The 22,448-nt window shown below is 42.1% G+C and overlaps 1 protein-coding gene across 1 annotated transcript in view; it reads left to right on the forward strand.

Moving 5' to 3' along the window:
- The window catches only part of ADAMTS2 (ADAM metallopeptidase with thrombospondin type 1 motif 2), a 186,621-nt gene that overhangs the window by 131,285 nt on the left and 32,888 nt on the right, over nucleotides 1-22,448 (forward strand). Inside the window, exons 5-9 of the mRNA XM_062587339.1 lie at nucleotides 5,029-5,112; nucleotides 16,025-16,181; nucleotides 17,095-17,200; nucleotides 18,812-18,955; nucleotides 20,874-21,006. Of these exons, the coding sequence (XP_062443323.1) occupies nucleotides 5,029-5,112; nucleotides 16,025-16,181; nucleotides 17,095-17,200; nucleotides 18,812-18,955; nucleotides 20,874-21,006 (624 nt within the window). The remainder of the gene's footprint in view (nucleotides 1-5,028; nucleotides 5,113-16,024; nucleotides 16,182-17,094; nucleotides 17,201-18,811; nucleotides 18,956-20,873; nucleotides 21,007-22,448) is intronic.

The raw sequence follows: 22,448 nt of genomic DNA on the forward strand, positions 1-22,448 counted from the left end.
CTTGCCAGCACATCTGCTCGGCAGCCTGTTTCTCCTTTTGATCAGAAGCAGCTAACTTGGACTTAGCAACATCTACTGAGCTCCCACAGCCGCGAAGGTAAATCAGAACTCAGGCTGTGTATTTACATACAACACGCCAGATACTTATCTCCGTTCTGCAATGTACTTTGCCAAGCACTTCTAATCTCGCCTGTATGGCCTGTGTTTTTGAGCGGAATAGTAGATGTTTTCCAAAGCTGAGATCACAGTTTGACCTTTAAGTTTCGGCTGTGTTGTGTGCTCTCTTTATTCTTTTTTCCTCGTGGCGCTCAACGACGATTTGCAGGGAAAAAAAAGGAGTTCCTCTGAGGAAACGAGGAAATGCCGTCTAAGGACTGGAAAGGGGGACTGCGAGCCCTGGATTTTGCCTGATGACTTTCTCTGTGACCATAGTGTAGCCACTAGAGGAACTGGTGTAACGTTATTCCCATGGGATCGGGATGAAGCTTTGGGAATGTCAGAAATGTTAGTTTGGGATCTTCAAATGCATAAAGAAGGTGATGAAGATGGAAGAGGATAGTGTTGTTTGAAGTGGGAACACAGAAAAAAAAAATAGAGAGGGGAGTGCTTTTAGGAGGGCTCAGATTACAAAAGTTCGTGCTCGGGATCCGCCAGGACGTCGCTGGTTCCTCGTCTGTAATTTGCAGCAGCCGCTGCTCGCGGCGGCAGGCAGTCCCTGGGCGCCGGCGGGCACCGGGCCTCCGCGCAGCGAGCCGATGGACGAGCCGCCCGTCGCGCCGGGCTCCCGCGGCGGCTTGCCGGGAGCTCGGCTGTGCCCCGGGGAAGGGGCCGCCGCGCTGCCAGCCCCTCTGCCCGCAGGGAATTTCTGCAACACGAGTGACCTACGCACGCTTGGCTGACCGCAGCGTGGGCTGGTTGGGTTGGCTGGATCGGGAGTTTGTGGTAGCTAAAAGGGCAGGTGAATAAACTGCCTCTTGCGTTGTGCCCCCTGCGAACGCTTCGGCGCGTCCTCTGACGCCCGGGGCAGCCGGGTCAGATCTGTCTGAGGCTGATGGCAGCCATGGGCTGGAGGTAGGAGATGCCCGTCAGCGGTCTGCGCTCAGCGAGGCTGCGGGCGTTGCGCGGCCGCACGGTGGCTGCGCGGAGCGGCGGAGGGTGCGGCTCGGAGCAGACCGCGCCGCGGTGATTTGTGGTTCAGCGGGACGTGGCCGTGCCCTGTCCTTTGCACAAGAGAGGTTAGCAGGCACTGCAAAGCTGGAAACTCCTTCAGACTGCGTGAATGAGTTCGCCCGTGGCTTGCCAAAATCCACGTAACATTGTTTCTCTTGTTGAGCATTAGCTTAATTGGGGATTCAGGAAACCACTTGACTTTCCCTAAAAGTCCTGCCAGCTTTATCAGCAGGTAACCCAATCTGCAACAACACTAGCAAAAACTAGGCTCTTCCTTATTATTTGCAGCAGAACAGTTTTCAAAATTCGCTTTCAGGATAGGTCTTCATTTTGCTCAATAATAGAAACTTTGCAGTGTTTCTTTTACAAAGCGTAATGCTCCTCACAAACGCTTGGCTTATTTGTTTATTTATTTATTTTTATGTATTCTACTTGGTTACTGTGTTGGCTTCAAATTTGCTTAGGGCAGAAGAATTATAAAATGAGAGAGAAGAAAAAGTAAACAAAGTCCTTTTTCTCCTTATGTGGCACCAAACTGTGCCAGCCTGGTTTCTGAACAACTTCTGTTCCTTTAGATAGAAGTGTTTTGTTTTGATTGAAATATTCCAGAAAAATAAACCACAATACTGGGTTGTCCCAAAATAGTTTGTGGCCTACAGTAGTTTTATCAAAGACCCTTCACAGTATTTCACCGTGCCTTGAACTCCTTGAGATTTACCCAGCCTTCTCCATCACCCTCTGTAAGTGCTGAATCGCTGTGGGACATCTAACGAAGTTTAATACAAAAATCTTCCCTTGCTTCAGTTGAGGAGCTTTGATTCTGAGCTGCTCTTTGGGCACCCTCCTTTCCTGTGCAGCAGCGTAGTTTTGAACTTGATTCTTACTGAGCTAAGAACAAACAGCAGATCCACTTCTCATCTTTTTTTTATTGAGATAAATCAGGTTATCCTACTGAAGTGCATGGTGGTACAGTGCTGTAAAAGTACCTTGTGATCATTTTCAGGCCCTTGTGTGTGTTATGCAGATATCTGAACATACATAGCCATTGACTGACGATCTGTGCCTTGAAGCATTTCAGCATTTAATTCAGCAGTTCTGTGTTGGAGAAGAGCTTGGAGCTTTCCAATTTCACAAATTGGTTGGATTTCGTGCTCTGTGCTATCATTTCCTTTAGGTAAACTTTGCACTCCTGTTAAAGTGACGTGTGGAAGTTTTAAAGAGTCTAAGCCAGGGTCTACGAATGCCTTTTCCATGTATGCGTTTGTCATGAACTGTTGAGAGCACATAAGCCTCAATCCCTTGGATTTTGTTTCTTTAATAACTTCCAGAAACACACAGGTGCAATTTAGGTCATGCTGAAAAAAATAGGCATTTATTTCAAGGTAATACTTACGTGCTGCAAGACCCTCGCAGTCAGGCTGCAGTTCAGCTTAGAGAAAGGGGTAGAGGTTCCCTTCAGTTGCTGTGCAGAGAGGGGTTGGATTCACCCTTCCAAGTGAAATGAAGATCCAGACCTTCGACCTGACCTACTGTCTTCCACAGAATCCAGCATCCCGGGAGAGTCAGACAGCTTTTTACAGGGCTTACGTGTTTCTGTTGATTCACGGTTTGTTTGTTAGATGTCATTTGCATGAGCAGTCAAACAGTGTTTCCGTTCAGTTCATCAGCAGTTGCATGCCAAGTCTCATTTTGGCATGCAGCAGCGATACGGTTGTTCTGTTGCTTCCGTATTGTTAAGAGAGGCTTAGGTTAAATTCTGAAAGTTAATGAGAAAGTGGTGCGCAGCAATTTGGATTATGTGTTATGAACTAATTAAGTGCTTATTTATATGCTGTGTTTAGTGTCTTCTGCGCACAGACCTTCATGTTCAGTATTCATTTCACATATAGATAATTTACAGCCTATTTCAGCTTTGGAGATGCATGTATGCTCTTTCCAGTACACAGAGGATTAGACAAATTAATATCCCTGCATCACGATGGTAATGCCCAGGACTGTGGCAGCGGCCAGTAAAAATCACGACGAAGCATCTGTGTCAGCACGCAAGGGTCTTTTTCCTGGGTGAAAGATTTTTCATAAAATCCACGTCCAGAACTTAGGTCTTCATAATCTGTCTTCAATAATATCCCTGAAAGCAAAAAAAATTTTTAAATGCGGGAATATAAAGCTGGTCTTCCCAGTCTCACTTATCCGTGTAAATAAATGATCTAATTTCCAGCGGTACTGGTTGCAAAGCCGTTCCTCGCAGATCAGCTCCTCCTGCCCTGCAGCGAGAGCGTTGCTGCTGGAGGTGGCCGCAGGCAGGACGGGCTCCCGGCCGCCTGCTGCTAGCCCCGTCCGCTCCCCGACGGGCCCCGAGCCGGCCCCCGGCGTCCCGCAGCACCTCCCCGCCGCCCGGGCGGGTGCCCCACGGCCGCTGCTGAGCCCCGGGGGCTCCCCCACTGTCCGCGCAAGGTGCTCGGGGCTTCTGAAAACCTGCACTCTCACCAGGCATAAAGTTAGGCTCTGCTATCCAAAGATATTGATGAATGAATTAAAGTTCGCTTCAGAACATCGATGGAGATTGCTTAGTAAAACCTACATTGATGCATTTAATTTTAATGATTTTTACAGAAATAAAAGATGAGCCATTAGAGCCAAGGCTGACCGAAGAAGCAGGGCATTATTTATTATGTTTTTAATGAAAAGTATTCTGGAAGTTACTTATTAGCTTATACTAGTGACTCCATTTTTGTCGGAAAAAATAAAATCTTTGTGCAGCCAATAAAGCAGTCCAGTTTGGTGCAGCCTTTATCAAGGATCTTGGCGGCAGAGGAAGAGGTCTCAGGAAAGATGTCTGCCTCACAGGGAATCTCATCTGCCTCTTCTAATTCATAAAGCTAAATTCCTGCCGTTTGGCTTAGCACCTTGGCTCAAATGAATGGTCTCAAGCATCTGCTCATCACCGATTATCTAAATTGGCTTCTTTAGAAGTTAGTACTTGCCTGGCTTGCTTGTAGTGGTGCTTCCTAAGTAATTTTTATACATCCACATTTCATTCTTCTCTCTAAATATTTACAGCTCTCTTTTCAGTGGTCCTAGGGTGATTTGCCCATGTGCATGTTCAGTTATGCAATCTGGTACAAAAAAAAAAAAAAAGAAAAAGAAAAGAAAGAAAGTTTTCTTATTTGTTGACATTCTGTAGATTTTGTTCTGCTTGCAAAGTTGAACGCTGATTAGCTTTGACTCAGAATCGAGGCAGCCCGTGTGGCCTCCGCTCTCTGGGGCAGGCATAGCCTCGTGTCAGTGCAATTCCGCGACTCCCAGGTGCAGGAGTTACGTGACGCAGCTGAGCTGACCTAGCGAATGGCTCTAACGAGGAGGCAGCGGCAGAGCCCGTCGCTGTGCTCGCCCCTCCGCCTCCCCGGCTCCATCCTGCACGGTAGAGAGCTCTCGCGGTTCTTGCTCGGCTTCGCCTGCCGCAGCAGCTTGCTCTGGGCTTGGGAGAAGGGCAGAGCCGTGACTCTCCCTGCTGCCGCAGCCGGTGCCGTGAGATCCGCTCAGCTGCATCTCACGGTTGCACCAGGGTGCAGCAAGCACGGAGGTGCGGGCGAGTCTGTTCCTCGGGCTGCAGCTGAAACACCTGCGAACACCAAGTCTCTGATGGTGCTGCGTGGCTTTTAAATGGTTTCCTGCATGTCTGCAGACTGTGATGGAGCTTTAGAGTTTGGAAAGGGAAAATCACCCTCTCGTGTCAGTGGAATTTTGCCCTTTTTGTATCTGATCACAAGTGATCTTTGTCTTAATGGCAGTGCGTTAAAGATAGTGCTTTAATTACCTACTACCCAGGCCGTGGTTAACATGAGCCCTCTGTTGCAGGTTAATGAAATTTACCACGATGAGTCCTTGGGTGCTCACATCAACGTTGTCCTGGTGAGGATAATCCTGCTGAGCTACGGAAAGGTAAGTAAAGGTTCATTTAGAAGGGAACTGAGATGTCTGAAAATCAGCCTTTTATGACCTCCATAGTTAGTGGTGACATGTATTGGTTTTGTATTTTAATTCATACATTGTCCTTAGAAGTCCAGGAATATAAGTAACTTCATATTTGATAAGGAATCTGCATTTATGGGTACATTTATTTGTTTACTGTGTGAACTGCAGATTAGGAAAATAATTTTAGTTTCTTTGCGGTTTTCTCTGTGACATTTTAAGTGGCCACTTAGCTCTGGCATCCTATCTTTTCAGATTTGTTTGGAATAATTCATAAAACATAGCAGGGTAATGACCATTTTGGTTCCTAAAGGAAATATAAAGTACTGTGGTAGAATTCTGTATTTGTAACAATAAACACATGCAAGATTAGCTCTGCAAGATGCTGAGTGCTACAGACTCATTCCAAGCACTCATTTAAACTTCTACTTAACATTGGTGAGACTAAACATGTGCTTAAAGTTAAGCGTGAACTCTGTGGGATAAGGGCCAGAAGACAAGAGCTTCGCAGATCAAATCTGTATTTAAGAATTCCAAGTGTTTCCTTGCTTTTTCCATTGGAAGGGTTACTCTCCAGGCAAAACTCTGGTAAAGAAGAATTAAATGCTACATGGTTTTCAAAAATACTGGATTGCTCAGTACCTCTGCCTTTTTTTTGCCGAATCAACACCAAATTCCATGGAAACAGAAACAGGGTGTTTCAAGTGTATCAGTGAAGTTACTGGTTAAGGACAGACAATTTTAGTGTTCTCTAGTACAGCAGCATGTGCAGCTGCTCAAAGAGGGATAAAATCTTATGTCCCTTTCTGTGACTGGAGTTACTGTCACTTGCATATTCCTGTAATAATTCTTGGTTCTGCAAGACTCCACATGTGTTATGCAAATTGCTGAAATGTTGTCAACAGAGAGTCAGCTCAAGGTTAGTGATGCACCTCCACTGACATTCCCCGGTTTACCCTGCTCAACACTAGTTAAGAATTTTGTTTCCTGGTGCAAATAAGGGAGCTCTGAGTTCTAGTCTGGACTCTGCAAGAGACTGGTTACCTGGATTTAGGATAAACCATTCTGTCTGAGCCTCTCCATCCACGAGCTAAACATACCAATCCTCCTCCTCTCTTCCCCCCGTGATGTAAATATTGGTTAAGTGTTTTGAACAGGCGTAAAGGCGAAAGAGGTCACGCTTGCCGTTTTGTGATCTGAAGTTCATGGTGTGTGTAGCTGCCTGAAATTATGAAATAAAAAAAATCCTCATGATTGCTGTGACAACAGCAATTTGAGGGATTGCAGATTGACTAGTATTCCCCCCCACCTTCCCCCCCAAAAAATGGCAATAGTGGCAGAAACCATCAGAGTAAGAACAGGGAATAGTCACTACTTTGCTGTCCTTAATTCCATAGGTTTTTCGCAATTGTTACGCATGCCCATCTTTAGCTGTACGGATTGGTGCTGCTAGCAGCCTGAACTCTGATAACTTCTACTATTTTTCTGATGGAGGACTGTAGCTACAGTAGACTTTATTCCACCTTAAAAATTTTTAATTTGGGGGGAAGAAGAAAGTATTATCCACTGATAACTGTACTGATAATAATCTCATACTAACCTTATTCAGGAAGGTAGGATTAGTGCTTTAGTGGTCTAGGTGGCAGTGAGGTGCATGGGATGGAACATGGAAACCACTTCTTGATGAGTCTTTGGCCACAACATAAAAACAGGTTGCACAGTTGCAGGTAGCGTTATATAATCTGCTTGCAGATGACCTACTTCTGGATTCCAGATCCGTAGTTCACAGTAGACAGCATTTTAGTTCCTCAGTTATCGTGCTGGCTTCAGCAGAACTTTATATGGAATAAGGTGCCATTCTAATATCACACAATAACCTTAAATAACCATGAAGCTGTTTGCATTTCCACACTTGATTCTTATTTACACTACAAGCATTTTATGGCTTTCTGAAAAAGTAAAGTAGGTGTAACAGGTGTCGTCTTGGAGCTCCTTCACCTGATGGTGTGGACTCTACATGCCTTAGCTATATAAGAATCAAGGTTTTTTTTATCTTAACATTTTAAGGCTCCTGATCAGAGGTCTAGTAAAGAGAAGTAGAATATGAGGAAGTTTCTCTTCAGAGCATTGGGATTATCTAGCATTGGAGAGGCAGGGGAGAAAGGTGTATAGGTCTTTTCTTCTGGACCTATTCTGTGGAATTAGAACAAAACCTTCAATATTTTATTATCCTGCTAGAATACAGCAGCACTAACATTTTTAACAAATACCTATTCAAAGTACATAGTAAAAGAAGGGTGCATGTACAAGTTAAGACAATACATGAATAAAGCAGCCTGCTTGGCTTCACAGTATGAAAATATTATCCCAGAATCTTGTTTGACTAAGCGTTGCCTCTGAAACCTTGCAGCTGATATCTTCAGACTTGTTTGCTTCATTGTAAGCAATTTATATATATTATCAAGGGTGCCATATAAATAATCCTAATAATTGCATTATGGTTCTGTAATTGGTAAAGTATGTACCAGTGATGTACTGCTTTTTCTTCAGGTTTATGACAGCATTCTGAGCTATTGCAAATTCTCCACCCCTAAACAGCTTTTTATTCTATTGGTTTTTTTAAAAAAACAGGATTATATTATTTCATACAATATGTCATCTGTTGATAAGGATAATATGGACAATATTTTGGTTGCGTAGCAACCAACTTTTCGATGGTTGTTACTTGATCATACTCTATTCCTTGAAATGTACTTATTTTTTAATATTTTCAAATCAACACAGCTGTATATTCAAAATTTTCAATACTTTCATTAATTTCTGTAATAAAACATAAACATGGAGTTTAGGAAGATGTTCCACGGTGATGACATGTTGAAATCATTTAATGGGCAGGTTAATGGATAACTGCCCACTCGGTTATCAATTCCATGAATAACATGGAAAAATGTGCTGCAAAGGCTTCTCTTTGCTGTAGGAGCTACTGTGGATTTCTCTTAAGCATTTTCTTTTCCTTGACTCCCCAAATAGAGACTTTTTTGATGTGGGGAAATATGGCAAAGAAGTAAATAAGGTACATGTGGTGCATTTTTTTTCAAATGGGAAAAAGAAGAGGTGGCTTCCTTCTGCCTTTTTTGACTGCAGTAGTAGGAAGATTGGTTTCGAATTTTGGAAACCGTAGATGCATTTCGTAAGAGTATAATTCGGTGTTTAAGCAAATTATTCCATTTAGACTTATTTTGGTTGTAACAACTCTGAAATCCAACTAGCTCTAGAATACTCATGAAAATAAAGCAACCAATATCACCAAATGCAGAGGAGGTAGCAAGAGATGAGCTGAAAATGGATTAACAAAACCCAACTGGTTGTAATAAAATTTGTTTGGAAACGTATTTAAATCCCAAGCACCACATAAAGTCCTCTCACCACCTCTTTAATGGTGGACGAATAAAGATTATTATTCCCATTTTACAGCTAAAAAAACAAAGACTCGAAGTGTTATTTTCCAAGGCCACGCGGAAGGTCACTGGCAGGCTGGGGATCAGGACTCATAAATTCCTGGCTTCCAGCCCTCCACGCTGTCCTTTGACAATGACGACTTTGTGTGAAGATGAACTGCCCATACACAGTGGTAGAGAAAAGCACACACATTACCTACGATGAGTTTAATTAATACAGTTAATAATGAAAAAGCTTCAGCAAGACTTTTGCAGGAACTGCAAGCATTTCAGCAAATGCAGCCGCTGGGTAAATTCCTGGCTCCATTATAAAAATCTTGCCTGGGATCAGTTAATGTTGTGAACGTTCACATATGGGCTACCTGTGCAACATGAGCTACTTCGCAGGTAGTGTGAACGTGGCTGTGCCGGGCACTACTGAGTCCTTGCCTGGTGCAACGTGGACGACTCCTTTTGGCCGTGTTCAGACTGGAATAGGGTGGGACGGGGTGAGGAATACTGAGTGCAGCTGGGAATGGCAACCAGCAGGGAGAGAAAGTCTACTGTAGTTACAAGGCCAAGGTTGGCACAAGGACAAATAGTTGTACTCTGGCCATGTGTTAATTTGGCCAAATTGAAAGAGGAACCTGACCACCAGGGCAGATTGGGGGGGGAGGGAGAAAGTGGTTTTAAGATGGCAATTCCAGAAGAAGGTAGTATGGCATGGTTGCCTGCAGTGTCACAGGATGTGGTGTTCAGCTGAGAAGAGCTTTTCGATCATGTATGTCTGAGTTATTAGCAGAACTCCTGCTGCCTGCATCTGGGGCAAGATTTTACCTCTGATCTTTTCCTGAAATTGTACCTTCTTTATCTCTGCTCTCTGACCTTTTCATGGCGAAGCATGATGAATGCAGGCAAGATGTTCTCAGTTTAGCCAGGCTGGAAAGCAGTGGTTTTGTCTGTGCCACATTCTCTCTGTTTCCCAGAGGGCAGCGGCATGGATGGAAGGTCAAGCCAGACTTCCCTTAAATCACGTGTTTGACGTGGCCAGTTTGCTGTCACCGTGGCTGGAAGGAAAGGCTTACTGCTCTGCCTATCTCTGCTTGTCATGGGAGAGGCATAGATGCAGGCTGACAGTAGCTGTGCCTGGCATCGTGCAGAAGTTATTGTATGATTACTACAAAGTAGTTACGGTTGGAAGGCACCTCAGAGATCATCTTGTCCAACACCTGCTCAGAGCAGGATCAACTAGGGGAGGTTGCTCAGGACCTTGGCTGGCTGAGTTTTGAGTTTCTCCAAAACTGGAGACTCTACAACCTCTCTGGGCAACCTTTTCCAATGTTTGGTCACTCTTAGAGGTGTTTCTTTTTTTTTTTTTTTTTTTTAAAAAAAAAAAGCTCACCTTACCTTATGTTTAAATGGAACTTCCTGTGTTTCAATTTGCACCCATTGTCTCTTGTCCTTTCACTGGATACCACTGAGAAGAGTCTGGCACCATCTTTCTTAGCCCACCCTCATCAGGTATTTATACACATTGATACAATCCCCCTTGAGCCTCCTCTTCTCTAGGCTGAACAATTCCAGCCCTCTCAGCCTCTGCTTGAATTGGAAGCTCACAAATGTGAATTGTTGACTATCTTAGTTTTCCGCTGATGTCAGTAGGTGCAGAAGATGCTTAGAAAAAGCCTGCAGAACTGCCACACCTTTCCCAGGTGGGAACTAGACCTTGCTTGTGTGTCTGTTTTCTTGTTTACAAATGCTGTTTATTATGTGAATTGTGGAACACCTAAAAGTATCAGCAGAGATCAAGCCCTAATCTTGCAATGTGCTGTACAAACATGTCTGAAGATAGAGTTCTTGACCCCAGTCTCTGGTATCTCCAGTAACTGATTCTGCACAGGCTGAGTTGCAAAGCCAAGACCTGCATATTATTTCCTAGCTTGGCTGCTGCTTGTGATTTTGCACTCTTTATATATGTTTAGATTAGGGTGGGGGTAAAGATGAGAGAAAGATACTGTCCTTCTTGTTTTTATCTGGATAAACTGAAGAATTGCCTTATTTGCATATTGGACTCATAGCTTATAATTTTCCAGTGTGATTTGTTGGGACCTTGGAGAGTATAGAGCTGGCTGATAGCATAAACAGTGTTTTGTATTCCTAATCTGCTTACATTTATACAGAATTAGAGACTGAAAAATGTTTACAAACTGCTGCCATAAGAAGTATTAGAAATTCTTTGAATGCAAAATGCCAGTTTGTTGAATGAGATATTTTGGTTAGTTCTGTTACCATGGACACTAGATAATTCTTTTTATTTATTTTTTGCTTGTCTTGTTCAGGGTAACAAAAGAAAATAAATGATCAAATCCAATATACACTAAACAATAGAAATGCCAAGTAGGAGTAATGTAAACAGTGTGTTTTGTTACCCATTCAAGAAAGGAAAGCTATATTTTAAATTGTCTCCCAAATGTATGCAGTTCTATGCTCCAACTTTTGCCACCATAATTTGAAGTCTAACAAGTTAAGTGTATTTCTGCTCCTTCTGGAGCTCCTGAAGAGCAGCAAAGCCTTCCCCGTTGTTACTCTTGGAGCACCACCTAATGGATGTGTTAGGAAAGGTCCTTATTTAAGATGGTCAGAAGCTTGCTGAAAATTCTTGTGTTCTTATCATCAAGTATCTGCTTATCAACATCACTGCAAAGTCATAGCCAATTATGCCAAATGGCAGATACGTAGAAGTCTTGATCAAGGAAAGCTACCATCACATGTTTGATGTAGCATGTCTTTTACATGCACTGTCAACTTGAACTTTCTTGAAAAGTTTGGGTAGAATATAGACTAATTTTTTCTCCTGAGAAAACCTTACATTTGAAGTTCTTAAAATTATTTGACTTACTTCTTATTTTCCAAACTATGTGCACGAGTATTTGAGGGAAAATCAACTTAATTAACTTCCAGTACAACTTCATAAATGGTTTGTTCTTCAGCGTCTTCCTAATAGAGACCAGAACATCACACCGATAACTACCCGGAAACAAGACATCTACAAAGAAAGTTCTAAGGCATCTGGATCTGTGTAGCAAAGGCCTTCAGCCATTTCTTGCTTCCTTGCTTTGTCTCCTGAAACTGTAATTATGGTATTTGCAACTCAGCCTTCTTCTTCTTCTTCTTTTTTTTCCTTTTTTTTTCTGCTACTTCCATTTAAGGAGGAAGAGAACTAGAAAAAAAGTGAAGGCAAAATCAGACAAGAAAGAAAATGGAAGGTATTAGTAGATGCATTTTTGCAGAACACGGCTCTCGAGCATTTCTGTAGGGCAGACTGTCCTCATAGCCCTCTGTGATGTCTCCCCACATGGGGATTTTTCTATCGGCCAAGGCGTTTCCACTTCTCGGCAAACGTCTCCGTCTGTTTCCATCAGCAGTTGTCTGAAATGCCCACAGATTTTTCTTGCTGTGAGAAGGAAAGTTTCTCTTTCCACTGGCAGATTCCCACTGGTCAGCTGAGTAATGCTCTCCACAGGCCTGCTGTCCTGTTCGGAAAGAGGTCCTTTTCAGCCAGCTGCAAGACTTGCATGTTCCTGGCAGCATGGGCCCATTCCTGGCCAACAGTAACACATACACCTCTTCTCCATATTCAGCTCTTGCCTGCTAGCCCCCAACCTGTCTCTGTTCACAGCCTAACAGAGAGGGATTTTTCCTTTACTTGCAGTCCTTGTTGTTGTACACAGTTTACCTCTCTTCCTCTTTCTCCTTCCATTCACTTTGTCCATGTAGTATGAGGCTGGGACGTTCTGAGTTTGGCGAATACTCCCTATTGATTTCCAACGGAAAATATTACCAAGTGTTATCTGGTATCTCTACAAGAGCAAATTTTTGACCACAACATCCTCTCAAAACATTACATCTGCCCTGTCTCATGGCAAGCAGTATCTGATCCCATGATTTCTTAGGCACCCTTCTGGCAGGACAGCAGGATTTATTTTCAAAGGAAGGGGCAGCAGAAAAAGTGGTCAGCCAGACATATAGAATAAAAATATTGTAGAGCTTTTCAGTATAAAATTAGCTTTCAGTATAAAAACTCAGGAAACCTCTGAGCCAAAGATCACTGGGACCTGAGAGGTTGTTAGGGGGCAATACCGCTCTGTACTTGCTCCTCTCTAATTCCCTTCCCTGGGCCCCCTGTTGCCTGCTCTCAGTCGAGGATGTGTTACGTGGCTCTTTGCTCTGAACCAGTGCAACTGGTGAGTTCTTAGCACAGAGGCCGTAACTCGGATAGGCATAGGTGCTGTTCTGGTATCGCACCTCTTCGAGTGACACGCGGCGGAGGATGAAGCTGGGAGATCCTAGAGCAAATGGTGACATCCCGCTTACGTTGGTTTCTGATACTGAATAAGATAGTGAAGTGGTGCTTCTGTTGAGAGTTCTGGAGCGTGGAAGACCCTAGCAACATGCCAGCATCACTGCTGATAGTGCTGGTCTGATTTGGAAACCCTTGACAAGTTGCAGCAAGTGGATCTTCAGGTGAAAATTCTCTAGGAAACAAGTGGGCATCTCTTTTCAGCTACTGTGCTATGGTGAAGAAAGAGAAGGCATTGGTAGACAGATGATATTCGTGCTCTGTGCACCTTGGATATAGCTTGAGGTTTTCTTTTTTTTTTTTTTTTTTTCTTAATTTTTTACTGCAAGTGGATGGAGTTTTTCTTCCTCTTCCTTGGAAATCCTCCTTACTGATGTAGGACCTAGAGTTGCTATTTATATCTCTAATAAGCACATGGACTCTTTAAATAATTGATTTCCTACCAGGTGCCTCATTTCCTATTCTTGAAGAGCAATAAGGCTGAATTGTAGATGTGTCACTTTTCTTATGTTAAAATCACGTCACTGGCAAAGAAGGGAGGCCTTCAGCTGGAACATGTTTCACAGACTTCTTTGCTTTCTGTTTCCTCTCTTAAACCAGATGGATTTTCTTCAATTTCCCCACCATGTTGCATGCAAAAAAGCACAGTGCTCCACATTAACCACTTAGGTCTGTTGCCCTTTGTTTACTTGAAGAGAAACTCCAGAATCGCAGTTTTGATAAATAGGCCGTGAGAGAATCAGTGATTTTGCTCTCTATAGTGGACCTCAGTAGAAGGTGAAGACAGTTGTCAGCTAATGCCAGATGCCAGCGCAGTGCCCAGACTGTGGGAACTGCTGCATATGCTGCAGCAGACTGAGCTGTTCTCCGTGGCACATTCAGCATTCATCAGAAAAATGCTACAAGCTGCTGCTTTAGTTCTTTCTAAACCTGGTTGTCTGCTTTTGAGCTGTAGTCTACTGTCAAAGTTTTCAGTTTAGGGGTAGGAAAGAGGTGACAGAGGAGAACTTTATAATAGTGGTTATTTGTTGGAAATTACTGCCTTTTTTATATTCCATTCTTGTTTGCTGATCACACAGAGATGTCTTTGCAAATAGTTGGATACCCTTGAACAAAATACATGTTGGTAATGCAATGCATTCTTACTGTGTGTTTACTGATCAAAGCATGCTATAAAATTTGATGGTTTTTATTTCCTAGGAAATACAGGAGGTCATTATGAGAAAAAGAATTATTAGCAAACAATTTTTCCATTATATACATGTCTTGAGATTTTTGCAACTTCATTTTACCAGATTCTTTGCTATCTGGAATCTCACGGTAGGAGTTCTTGGTGGGCTTCTTAATGGGATTTCTCTGAAGCTTTGGAGACATGAGACCAAGGTAGAGATAATGTAGACAGTAAGATCCATCAGTAATAAAAAAACTCAAGACCTCAGCAGTGGTCAAACCACAATCTTGTGTAGCTGAATGGAAGTTTTGCTTAAAGGGTCAGGATTTTACTCTCTAGTAGTCAGTCAAGGTTTGTTTAAGTGTGTTCTTATAAACACATGCAGATGTGAGAAAGGCACCATAACTGTCTCACCATTTTATTATGGTTCTATTTCCATGGGAATTATGACTGGAAGCAACATGATCAGGCATAGTATTGTATTACAACTGTTTCGTTCCGTAGTGGTATCAGAATCTAAGCTATCTTTCTATTTGGTCTATTTATTTGTTTTTCTGAACGTTTGCAGAATTGTAATATCCCATTTTTGCCAAAACCAGACCTCAGTTTGGCAGACTTTTCTTTTATCAGTTCCAGTTGTTCTTCCACCACTCTTTGAGGATTTTTCTTCCCATGTACTGCATACTCTGGGTACTCAGTTGTGTACACAGCTAGAGGACATGTCAAATACATCTGTATTTATTTTCTCTTATTTTTGGCCTAGGCTAGATTTTGCTTTAAAGTAAGTATTGTGGAATGATAAATGCTTATAGTATAGTATAGGCATCTAAATTGTAGTGGTTTGTGTTATGATTACATCGTTGTCATGGTGATTTAATTTTTGCAAATGAAAAGCCAGGGTTCACATGTGTAGCTCTTATAAATCCTGGAAGGCCTGGGATGGGTCAATTAGTCATACATTTTATAGCATCCCACATACAATAAGGTTTTTTAAGCCTTAATAATGCACAATGCTAAATAGCATTTGCTAAGAAGTCTCAAAAAGTACTATTTTGCAAAAAAGCGAATATAATAGTTGGATTTCAAAATACCTTTCTCTTTGCACCACACCTAATACACATTAGCTCATTTACATCAGCCATGCAGTGACAGTGCAGCACCTATGCAACGCGTGGTTTGTAGGCAGAATGGCTTAGCAGAGCGAGGCGTTACCTGGGCTGTGTTCTCAACGTCTTTGAGCGTGCAAGGGGTTAAGGAAAATGCACTTTAAAAGGCAGTCTTTGGGAAAGTCTGTGTCTGAAGGCAATGGTTCAAGTACAGCTGAAAAACTGCCCTTAATTTTTACACTTAATAGAACATCTGGTTCAGAGGTCTGACAAAACAGCCTTAACAACTCAGTTGCATGGCAAAATTGGCTGAAGAACCATGGTTGTATGCTTGCACTCCACCACAGTTCCCATTGCTTCCCTTGGCTAATAGGCATTACCCTTCCCCGTTGGGACGAGTCTCAGCCTGCAAGCTGCCATTGCAGTTCCAAAAGGGGCTACATGCTCTGTAAGAAATGGTATATCCAAGCTGGAATTGATGGTGCAAACTGGTGCCAGGATGGCACAGAAATAATGCATAGTGCACAATACAGTAGCATTTTTGTCATTAAAATCCACATCGGTTTTTCCTTTCATTATATCATGGATCCTATGAACATGTGACAGAACTCATATTTAATATGACCTTGGAAATAAGCTATTTTCTTACTTTTTTGATCCAGTAAATTTTGTTTGGAAATTATAATTTTCTCTTTACGAAGAACAGAGTTTTAATAGAAATGGAATGTTTGATCAAGTGACTGTACAAATCGGGAAAAAAATGCCCAAGGTTAATAATAATTACTGTTTTTTTCCTGTGCATATTCAGTCCATGAGTCTAATAGAGATTGGGAACCCTTCTCAAAGCCTGGAGAATGTGTGTCGCTGGGCCTACTTGCAACAGAAACCTGACACTGGGCACGCAGAATACCACGACCATGCTATCTTCCTCACAAGGCAGGATTTTGGTCCATCTGGCATGCAAGGTAAGATGTGCATCAAGTTTTATTGCATGTCGAGACTTCTGAGCAGCATTTCTGTTCGTCACTTAACAAAGCTAATCTTGCAAAGTCTAATCATGTATCCTTTGCTTAGTTTTGGTTGACACTGTTTTTTTTTTTTTTTTCCTAAGAGCTCTGCACATGGCTATCTCCAGTTGTAACTCCTTCAGTTATTATTTTATCCTTTCTGACTAATAGAATTATTTATTGGATCATTTCTTTGCTCTTACTGAAGCCAAACAAACGGGATCCCTGTGTAAACAGTTCTGAAATTTCCCAAAGATTAAAGAATAGACTCTGTGTTTAAAAAGTCTCCAAATAACTGTTGCAGTTTCCAGTGGGATTGCCAAGCAGCATTGTTATGGAGAGGTCTGAAGCGGTAGGACTGAGTACAGTCCCCTACTTTTTCCTTTTCTTCAGGGCTCTGCCTCCTGTGAAGTCAGGTTTGTTCGCTGGAGGGGTAAATCTATGGACTTTCCTGTCCCTTTTGGGCTGGCCTGGTCTGCTGGCAGCACGAGGCTGGGGCTTTGCTTGCTTATTCCCCGAGGGTTGGAGTTGTGCCCAGCTCATGGGCTGGCACACAGCAGCATGTGATCACCTTTCCTCCTGTTGCCTCACGTACTTGCAGGAGACCAGGTGGAGAAGGGTCTTAGAGGAGATAACAGTGTCTTGGTGAACCGTGAATATAGTTTAATTTGTTTGACAGATTTGTTTCACATATTTTATAGATGAGGGAGCACGTTATTAAATGTCTGAGGCAGAGGTCTCTTACCTTCCAGAGAAGCACTTCAACAGTATTTGTATCCCAGCGGGGAAGACGAAGACGTTTGTACTCGAGTTCACATGATGTTGCCTTTTTATACTTGTTCATTTTCTGCGACATTGATATTTCTCACAGGCTATGCTCCAGTCACTGGAATGTGTCATCCTGTTCGAAGCTGCACGCTCAACCATGAAGATGGTTTTTCATCTGCGTTTGTGGTGGCCCATGAAACTGGACATGTGTAAGTAGGGCTATGGATGTCCTATGTCTTTGGTACTGAGAAATATCTATGACATTGGTAAGATATAGTTTATATTAAGAAACAACATTCAGAGTTAGCCCTAGCTTCAGTTCTCAGCTCTCTCATGGCTTTCTTTATGATCTTAAGCAAGCCCTATAATCAATTTGTATTTTAGTATTTTCAAATGGAAAAGGGAACTAATACCAAAATACTTTCCAGGGCTGCTATAAGACTAGATTCAACATTATAGTCTCTTGGTGGAAATGTAAAGTATTTATTTTGATGAAATATTAATTCTTTGAGTCATGGAATTCATGATTCATAAAAAGCAATCTATATTAAATAAACTCATCATTTGTATATGTTACCTCTGCTAAAGAATACAATGCTATATGGAAACAAGGTGCCAAGCACTGACATTACAACTATTCTATATATTTCATATTAAAAAATGCAATTATTTTATTTCTGGATATGATTTGAACTGAGGGCAGGCAGTAGTTGCTAGAGCTTTGGTTTCTTCCAGAGCGTTTTGGTTTCTGTGTTTACAGAGAAAACCCACTTATTTCCCATTTTTTTCTTGGTAGAATAACAGTTCGCAGAAGACTTTCCCCCAGCAATTTCAATCTATTTTATTTTCCCTAAGGAAGTCTGCAGGCAATTTCCTAGGTTCTGTATCAGAAATTATTGAGGGCTTTAAACAAAAAAACATTGCCCAAACCTGTAAAATCTTCCTGTATATATATCTTAATTAGACAGGGATGTAGAATTGATACCCAGATGGTATTTAGTTCTAGAACTTTTAAATTGAGATTAAAAAGAATACACAATCAGGTTTGAAAAGATACCACTGAAGATTGCTTGTAACCTCTGAAATCACACTGAGCTCCAGTCTGTTAGTTTAGATTAATTTAAGGAAAGATATCTCCAACGTTAATCAAAGAGTGCCTACAGAAAAATGCGATATAAGATCCTAACAAGGGGAAGGAAAAAATATATTCATAATAGAGCCAAAAAGGAATTTAAAGATACTTATAACTTGGAGTAATTTTTTTAAAAGCACTGACACTTCGTATGTGAAATAGGCTGGAATGTGAAACTGCCACTGGGCAGCAGCAGGAGCGAGCCTCAGTGGGCCTTTTTTATTCCACACAAAGGACTAGTCTACAATTGCAAATTAATTCAAATTAAACTAATTATTTTTTTTAAGTTAGACAAGTTATGTCAAGTGCTGAATCGCTCCGGGTAGGAATATGAATACACGTGTGTTAATACTCTTGGAGAGTATACTAGATGCTTGATCTGGAAATGGATTCATTCAGGCACAGATACTCACAAATGTGGTTGTGTGCAGAGAAGTCCGTAGAAGGCATTTTTAGTCTATGGGGAAAGTAGATTAAGCTAATGACGTGGAACACTTCGAAGGGTAAGTGCTTCTGTGTGGCAGCTACTACAGACTAGCCTTATTTCTCATGGCTTTCCTCCCATGGACAAGGATGGTGAGACTTAAGAACCTGGTTGCCCCAACCACTGGTGGCATTTGGGATTTGAAGGCACTGGGCCCTCAGAGCGGCCCTGCGATGTAACGGTGCTCTCTCCTGTGCGGTGCAGGTTGGGCATGGAGCACGACGGCCAAGGGAACAGGTGTGGGGACGAAGTCCGCCTGGGGAGCATCATGGCCCCCCTCGTGCAAGCCGCCTTTCACCGCTTCCACTGGTCTCGCTGCAGCCAGCAAGAGCTGAATCGATACCTCCAGTGAGTAGCTGTTAAGCTGCCTCTCTCCTTTGGCTAGGAAGCATGTAAGAACAATTCTGCATGTAGCATTTTTGCATTATGCTTTTATTGGTTACTCAAAGGTAGTTAAATAAAACAAAGAACCTTTCCCTACCCATCCTCTCAGGAAGAAGATGCTTTCCCAGTAATTGCAAGTCATAACACAAGTTCCCAATTACTTTGATTTCAGTCCACTTTGAATTGTTCTCAGTTCATTTAGTTGACATCTGTTCATTTTCTCCAAGTTGATAGTATGTAAGCTTTCCTCCCTGGGTTTACAAGAAGGCACTGTTACTACTCTCACTGCTAACTTTCCTCCTTCCCCAGTAAAACTGCTTGCTGGAGGAGTGCCTCTGCTCCTCAGTGGTGCTGGTGCATTTCTTATGGTTACCAAAGTTGACTTGAACCCTACATGGCTCATGTTACCTGCCAATAAGAAGATGGTGCTACTTAAAGGGGAAATCTTGCTCTTCATAAGCACTCAGAGCTGTAAGAGATGCCTGAAGAAAGTGTATGGTTCCAGACCGTTTTTGGGCAGTTACATTTCCTTTAAGTGAAGTTCCACTTAAGTTCCTAAATGTAAAAACCATTTTATTCTTCCTTTAACAGCTTTATCCATGTGCCTTGCCTTCCCTTTGAACATGACCCTTCAGGCACTAGAGCTGCATCTGAGTTCCCTGACAAACTTTGATTTTACAGTCATATCTTTGCTCCTTATAGAAAAGGACTTCCCCTTGTTATGTGAAAGATGCATGCAAAACATATGGGGAAACTACTAGCAGAATACACAGCAAAAACAGAAAATGTGTAGGAAAAAATGCGGCAAAATGCCTGAAATAGAGTCAGTCTTCTTGTCAGTATTTTTAATTGTCTTAGATATCTTAGGTATGGCAATAAAGCCTAAAAATAATATCAGAGAGATGTGTGCTTGTTTGAATTAGCAAGATCCTTTAGAGCTTTATCAATTAAATAAAAATAATCTGGCCTAGAGGGCTGTTTTACATTCTTTTAAATACGGCTTCTTTTTACATATAATAAAGTAAAATGATAGTTTGCTTTGAAGTAAATCTAACCTCAAAATTTTGCTTTCGGCTGTTGATATCTTCATGGCAACCTGAACAATTGCCAGAATAGAATTGTGAGACATTTCAGAGATACTACCTACCACATTGGTCTTGGGAATTAACCACTGATTATACCATTGGTAACTATCCAGTGGTATTAGCATCTGTCCCCAGTTCTCCATGTGCCTTAGCCAAATATGATTCTAGTACATATACTCAGTGTTTAGGACAACAGCAGAACCTCCCAAGTTCATCCCACAAAAAGGAAGCTTTGTAAAAATGGTGGTTGGAACTGAGAGCTTTCAGGAGAGACAGAGATAGTGGACAAGCCTAAGTGTTTAATGCAGGTTGAAAAGTACTTGTGCTTGTAAATGAGTCCCTGCTTCTCTGCAAGGGCACAGCAATATTGCAAGCTTTGCAGTAATCTTAGCTGGTTACCTTGGCTTCTGCTTCTAAAACTCGACTTGAAAGACAGTTGCAGACAACAAGAAATTCCACAAATGGAAAATGAGTTAAACTTTCTTTTCTTCTTGGTCTCATCTGGATTCTTTCTTTGATTCCCCTCACATAGGGAACTGGAGACTGATAGGAATTTACCTGCAAGCAAAGTGGAAATTACAATGGAGAGGCTTCAGAAAAAAATAGCTAGAACCTATTAAAGGTGGATACAACATGATTAAGTTTATGTGAGCATAATTGCAGTGCTAACTGCTCTTTCTGACCAGTGTCTGAGAAATCGTAGGCTGTGTTTTGTTTGGAACAAAAAGACACTGAAACCGCAAACACTGTGTAAGTCTCACAGCCCCATCTGTTACTGTAATTTTTGCCTGTTGCAGTTCCTATGATTGTCTGCGTGATGATCCGTTCGAACATGACTGGCCTTCCCTTCCTCAGCTGCCAGGAATTCACTACTCCATGAATGAGCAGTGTCGTTTTGATTTTGGTTTGGGCTACATGATGTGCACAGCTGTGAGTACTTAGCTTGGCTTCTGCTATTTTTCATCCAGGAGTGTTGTAAGTGTCTCTGAAATGTCCTTAAGAGGGACTGTGTGGTGAAGCCCACAAGAAAAGATGTTGTGCCCACTTAAATTTAAGCAAGAAATAACAGCTGAATGTTGACAAATAAGTTATTTTAAGTAGCTCATTTTTTAAAAAAAACTAAAGTTACAGAAATGGTTATGCTGTAGTTTCATAAACAGTTCTAGACTTCAAGCAAACAACCTTGCTCTATTACTGAGCCTCCCGTTGCTGGCAGCTAGTTATTTTGTTACAGAGCTCCTATCCAAATGAGAAGGAGGATTTAGTGTCACATCTTGTACTGCTAATGCAGGGCACTATGCTTTTATGTTTCGATTTTGTGGGAAGTATGATGCATTTTGATGCATGTGCAAATAAGCATGACAGTGAGTAGCACATTTTGCAAGGACCCTTGATGATATGTTGGCTCTCTTGTGCCAGGAAAACAAGAGACAGAAGTCTAAATTTGAAACAAGGCAAGATTAGTGCAATATTCAGTGGATTGGTCTTAGTGAGAAGAGTCGTCTTCAGCAAAGCTGTGCCTCCCACCTCCAGCCCCTTGAGTGGGACAAAAATGTTGAATGGAAAGAGAAGCTTTCAGCTGCTGTGGCAGCTGCTAATGCATAACGTTTCTGCTTTGATTCTCAGCTGCAGGAATATGTGGGATGAGTGGTGTCTCCAGACAATGGATGAGAACCTCTGAAGCATCAGCTGTAGGACTATGTCTGGACACGATTCCCACTGAGGCTGTCCTGGGAGAATGTCCCTGCCAGAGAGGGTCTGTTCTTAGTAGCAGCGCCCTGGAGTCTGGGAGCCTGGGGAGCTTTTAATCCTTCTTTATTCTGAATAGTCAAGAGCATGCCAAGGCATCATGTTTTAGCATATTGTGTGATGAGGGGTTCTCATTTTCTCCTATTAATGCTCTCGTAGGATAGGTAAAATACTAAATTGTTCATAGGATCAAGATCCAATGAATAGGGGATCAGATTTCCCTCCTCCGAGAAGGTGATCGCAACAGCTGAGCTACAGTCCGAGCAGCTTGCCTCATTCTCCCATAAGTACTCAAGTATTTTCTGTTTTGCTTGCCAAATGAAGTAGTACCATTTGGAGAAACTGTAAGAAAATTCAGTGTATGTCTTATCATCCAGGGTAGCCGGCTTCTCTTGCCCAGCCTGCCTTTGACTGCTAGTATAAAACTATTTTTGCACAGCACTTCTCCATCAAATGCGGACAGAATCTCACTTCAGAATCTCTGATGATATTGCCTGAAAGCAACCTTCAGCTCTGCTCTCAATCCATGGACACACAAATGGTCCTCAGGAATCAGTGATAATACCTGCCATTTTAAAGCTAGCAAAGGAAAACCCCACCGTGCTGCCGAGTTTCTAGCTGAG

Source organism: Rhea pennata, chromosome 14, assembly GCF_028389875.1.
Source record: "Rhea pennata isolate bPtePen1 chromosome 14, bPtePen1.pri, whole genome shotgun sequence".
Taxonomy (NCBI): Eukaryota; Metazoa; Chordata; class Aves; order Rheiformes; family Rheidae; genus Rhea; species Rhea pennata.